At 49.5% G+C, this 5,170-nt stretch overlaps 1 protein-coding gene across 1 annotated transcript; it reads left to right on the forward strand.

Annotated features, from left to right (window-relative positions):
• Window positions 1–3,286: 3,286 nt before the first annotated feature.
• PpBr36_01139 (uncharacterized protein) lies at window positions 3,287–5,084 on the forward strand (the record flags this gene model as incomplete). Its single annotated transcript, XM_029888328.1, has 5 exons — window positions 3,287–3,613; window positions 3,877–3,956; window positions 4,058–4,332; window positions 4,406–4,733; window positions 4,817–5,084. The coding sequence occupies 5 exons, from the start codon at window positions 3,287–3,289 to the stop codon at window positions 5,082–5,084; spliced, it is 1,278 nt and encodes a 425-aa protein (XP_029752429.1).
• Window positions 5,085–5,170: the final 86 nt, after the last annotated feature.

Here is a 5,170-nt window from a genome sequence, read left to right on the forward strand (position 1 = left end):
TTGAAATTTCTGACTGCAACTGTAAACAATTGGATGGGCATGGCGCCCCCGCCCAGAGAATGGAAATCAGGACACCTCCATATCACACCCATGGCTTGCCTGGACGGCCCAGCCTTTCGGATTTTTTGGCTACCCTAATTAGATTGACTGCCAATCACTAAAGAAGAGTCGCCTTGGACCCTGGCTGGAGCTAATTTACTTGGACAAGTAGGCAGACTTGGCAATATAATAATTACCACAGTAATTCACTCGCAATTGGGAAGCATTGCATTATGTCTTGTTTCGTAAAGGTAGTTTACCAACTATCCTGGTACTTGGATAGCCCGAGGTAGCTTGTTAGATACCTACCCTATTGTAAGGGAACCTACAATAATCACCAGCAGCCTTCATGCCAGCATCAGCGTCATCTTCAGGTCTGCCGGACATCTAGATGATGCTGATGGCCACAATTCTCCGCCACCCATACCCCTGCTGAAACCTTGCCGCCTCCTTTACGGTTGGTATACGACGTATTGCTATTATAGAGAACATCCAATCACTAGGTGTTGTCGCATGTCGTCGATATTTTCGGTTTGTGCGGGCTTCCCATATGCGCCCTTGATTCAATCGTTACTACCTAAAAACTAGTTGACGGGTCAATCTTGGAGCTCGAGGCCCACAATTCCACACACCGCTGAGCAAGTGTGAGCGAGTGAGTTGATATTGGAGCCTGAAAATGACTTAGCACCTTTTGCAGTTAGTTCCATTATGGTCTAGTTTAGTCTAGGTCCCTGTTGCTTTGCGCCAAGGGTCCCGGACATAGGGGTCCTCACCACTCGTGCGGACCAGTTAGTGACCAACCGACCGAGCAAATGCGGGTGAAATGCTCCCGCCTCGATAATGTAGAAAAAAAAAACAAACCAAACCCATTATCAAAAATCTTCAGAGCCGAAGAGGCCACAGCCACTCTTCTGGATCCTGGTGCTTCAAACAGAAACAAAGAAAGCAAGATGGATCTCATGCGGCTCCTGCCGATCCCGTTGCGCGTTGCTTGCCAAATCCGCTTAGCCAACCTTCTCGAAAATGGGGTTCCATTATTATTTGCTACTAGTCTAGGTCTACTAAAGGTACGTACCTACTGCATGCATCTGGAGAATGAGACGTTATACCAAGGTTGACCATGAGCTCCTCACCTCACTCAGCTTAGAAGTCGCATACCCGGACTGGGGGACGGACTGGGCAAATATTGCATGCCCCGCGGTCCACCTTGCATGAGAAAAAAAATTAGCAAAAAAATAAAAAAAAATAAAAGGCATCAAAATGGCCGTGGCGCATCCGAGAGGAGGAAGATATCCAAGGGACATCAGCTGCAGTGAACTCTATCCCACTCTTCAAAGTACCTGATGTGTACAAGCTACCTGCCCCTTGTCAAGGCATCCACCAACTTTACTTCGTAGCTCAACGTGCCAGCAAAGATACGTCCCCACCACCTCCCGCACTGCTTCCCCACTCAAGGTTCCCCGCGCGCAACATCAAGAACCAGCATCGGGGAGGGGAGAGCTGTTTTTTTTTTTTTTTTTTTTTTTCTCGCGACGCCGTTGCCTTTTATAGCGATGTAAGAATCCAAACTTGCTTGCAACATGCCACTGTCAAGTATATTTGAGAAGCTGGGTCAAGTGATTACCCACTTGCTATTGAAACTAGAAGGTTCCTGGATCAAAGGTTCTCAACTGAGCAGTGTCCAAGTTTTCTAACCACAAAAAAAGCACCCAGGTTCCTATCTGAATATATGAATCCCCCAATACGAGGCCGATGTTTCAGTGTTGTCTTTGTATTTGGGATGGCGTACATGGTGCTTTTTTCATTTTTTTTTTTTTTTTATACTTTTATTTTTGTTTTACACAGATAAAATTGCCTGGAGAAAGTCGTGGGAAAGCCACAATTTGTACATGGGGAAAAAACGAGAAAAGAAAAAAACACACACACACACACACACACAAGTTGGGTACCTACAGTAAGCACTTTTCTGCGCCGCTGCTATGCAGTTCTGCCCGCCTACCGGGGCAATGGATGGAGGGTCAAGGACAAGAGAGACTACTGCTTGCAGGGGCCCCGATGGTTGCATTAGCAGCCCGTGCAAGGAGTTGACGACTGGCAGACAGGGGGGCGGAGGGCATGCAATGGTGCGTTAGAGGTGGGGCGGCAACATTGCTCCGTCTGGCCGCTTCAAGCCGCCGCCTTGAAGCAACCCGGTCCAGTTGACCATACCAGCAATGGCAATTATGGTGCCAGACTTATTTTATGCATTTGTACTCTTTGTCGCGAATAGGCCGAGCTACGGACGTGTCGGCACAGCTTATAACAGAAGGTTTTATGAGAAATTTTCATTGGCATTATGGGTTTTCTTTCTAACGAGTTTTTCCCTTCCTCTTTCGGGGTTTGCTTGCCCCTTGTCTAGGTGGCTACCAGTGGGGGTATAAATTATTACATACAAAAAATAAAAAAAATAAAAGAATAAAAAAAAATAAAAGAATAAAAAAAAATAAAAGAAAATTAAAAATTAAAAACCCCTCGTCCACTCCCATGCGAATGAGCATCATCAGTAGCGAGTATCAAGGCGCGATCAAACATAATAATCCACCTTCCGTCATCCTCCGCATGTCCGCCTAGAGTAAGTATTGTGAGCCTCCATGTCGGTCGGCGGCGGCGTCGAAGGCGCGACTCGAGGGGAACGGAACCTTGGTTCCACCAGAACCAATCTCACCTCTAGATTAGTCTATAATTCAACACTACCTGCCCATAAGTAACCCAACAACCAAAAAACCAAACCAAAGAACCAGACTTTTGGACACCGACATAAATCCCAGCGCCTCCTCCCCATCCATCGGCCTGTCAACTCATGGTAACCGAGTTCCATTTCATCACCGTCAATCCCTGGTTCCAATTGGTTCTAACAAAACACAATATTCATAATTCGTTCAGACGCACCAACCACTCAGCGCGCCATCGTCATCAGCCTGTCAGGCCCCGCACAGCGAACTGACTACTGAGCTGGGCTAGGTGCCGAACAAACCTGCAGCCTATTCCTTCAACTCGCTCTGCGCAAAATCAAGCCGCCCTCCTTGGCATTGACCTTGTTATTTTCCCGATAGACCGCTCGCGACTCCGACGACCAGCACGAGCTCTTGGTCTGACATTGCTTCGGTCGCGTGCGTGTCCAAAGGCCAACAAGAAAAGAGAAAGAGCGCAATAGTTTAAACAACAGAAAAGAGCTTGACTGCGGGGGGTCGTCGCCACTTTTTTCATTATGAACCCTGGTTACTCGTCCACGGCCAGCCAGCCAGGCCACAACCCTTCCGCGATGCCTCACGATGTCCACCACGCGCTGCCTGCCATTGGTCATCCCGGCAGCTACCACGCGTCCATGCCTCAGCTGCCGTCTATTCCTCCGCCGATGCCTTCGCACTACTCGGACCAGTACGGCATGATGCAACAACCGCAGGACCAGCCGGCAGCCTCCTCTACTACCGAAGGCGCCGCCGAGACGAAGCCAAGCGCAGATGCTTTGGCAAGGACCCAGAAGAAGCTCCAGCCCCATGTCGGCGAGCAGGATGGTCGCAAATACCGGTTCGTGGTCATATAGAAACTGCTGCTCCCGACACGGGCCAACTGCCACTGCGGCCTCGTCCTGTGACAGCCAACTAACCGAATATTGTTTTTTTTTTTTTTTTTTGTGAGCAGGCTTGATGTCGTGCAACAACCAAAAAGGGCGCGAATGTGTGGCTTTGGAGACAAGGTGCGTATTATCGACCGTTTGGCTTCTGTCCTAAGGGCTCTTTTGCGGGCAAGCTGTACCAGTGCCATGAAGGCTAACGTACTTGGTGATGGGGTTTTCAGGACCGAAGGCCTATAACTCCCCCACCTTGCATTCGCCTCATCGTAACCGATGCTGTCACGGGCAAGGAGATTGACTGCAAGTAAGTTTAATTCTCGCTTGTGCAAACAAAGAGATGAGAGAAGATGAAGAAGAAAAATCCGATCGCGTTGCGTGAAGTTGGAGCGCTGACATCATACCCAGCGAAATCGAGCACACAATGTATGTCCTCAACGTCGATCTCTGGTCTGAGGATGCGCAGCAGGAGGTAAATCTTGTCCGTCACACTTCCGCCACGCCTTCCATCTCGTCAACTACTCCGGCCTCCTTCGCGCAAATTGATTCAACTTCGCCGGCGTTCGCTCAGATTCCTGGCACGAATCGCGACATGCCATCCTACCCCCAGTCCCAGGCGTATGCGCCAAGCGTAACGCCCTTTGCCCAACAGGGAGGCTATGGACAGCAATCAATATCTCCAGGTAAGTGCTAATATGCTTTAGGCCTATCGTCGCGCCGCCCAAATAGGAAATTCTTCTGACACCTCTTCTGAAGTTGGTCCGCACTACGGCATGGTGGCCAACACGTACGGTGGTCAAGGGGGCTACACGTACGCCTCGCCCACCGACATGCACCCGCACCAACTAGGCTCTCAAGTAGGACCTTATGGGCCCCGGATTTTCAACGGAGCTCCAGATATGGGCATGCATCAGCGGATGGCGCTGCAGGGGACGCACCAAGGCGCTCCTCCCCAAGGAATGTTTACAAGGAACCTTATCGGCAGCTTATCCGCCAGTGCTTTCCGGCTGAACGACCCCCAGGAAAAGATTGGCATCTGGTTTGTGTTGCAAGATTTGAGCGTCCGGACAGAGGGGATCTTTCGGTAAGACAGCACTCCAAGCCGCCTATGGTAGCGGGTTATATCTCAAGATGCGACTAGTGCTTGTACTAACTCCTTGGCTTAAGTCTACGTTTCTCATATGTCAACGTCGGAGCTCCGACCAGGACTCCCAATGGCGGCCCTGCCAACCAAACGTCTATCCTCAACACAGGAAAAGCGCCCATTCTTGCGTCATGTTTCAGCGACGCTTTCCAAGTTTACTCGGCCAAGAAGTTCCCAGGTGTTTGCGAAAGCACGCCTTTGAGCAAATGTTTTGCCGGGCAAGGAATCAAGATTCCGATTCGCAAGGCAGAAGGTGGTGGTAAAAACAATGATGACGATGACGACTATTGATTTGATTGCATATCGCATTAAATCATGAATGCAACTGCGGTTCTTGTTTTGTATTTCTTTTCCTTCCTTCTTTCGCTCATCCTTTT

This window comes from Pyricularia pennisetigena, chromosome 2 (genome assembly GCF_004337985.1).
Source record: "Pyricularia pennisetigena strain Br36 chromosome 2, whole genome shotgun sequence".
Classification (NCBI taxonomy): Eukaryota; Fungi; Ascomycota; class Sordariomycetes; order Magnaporthales; family Pyriculariaceae; genus Pyricularia; species Pyricularia pennisetigena.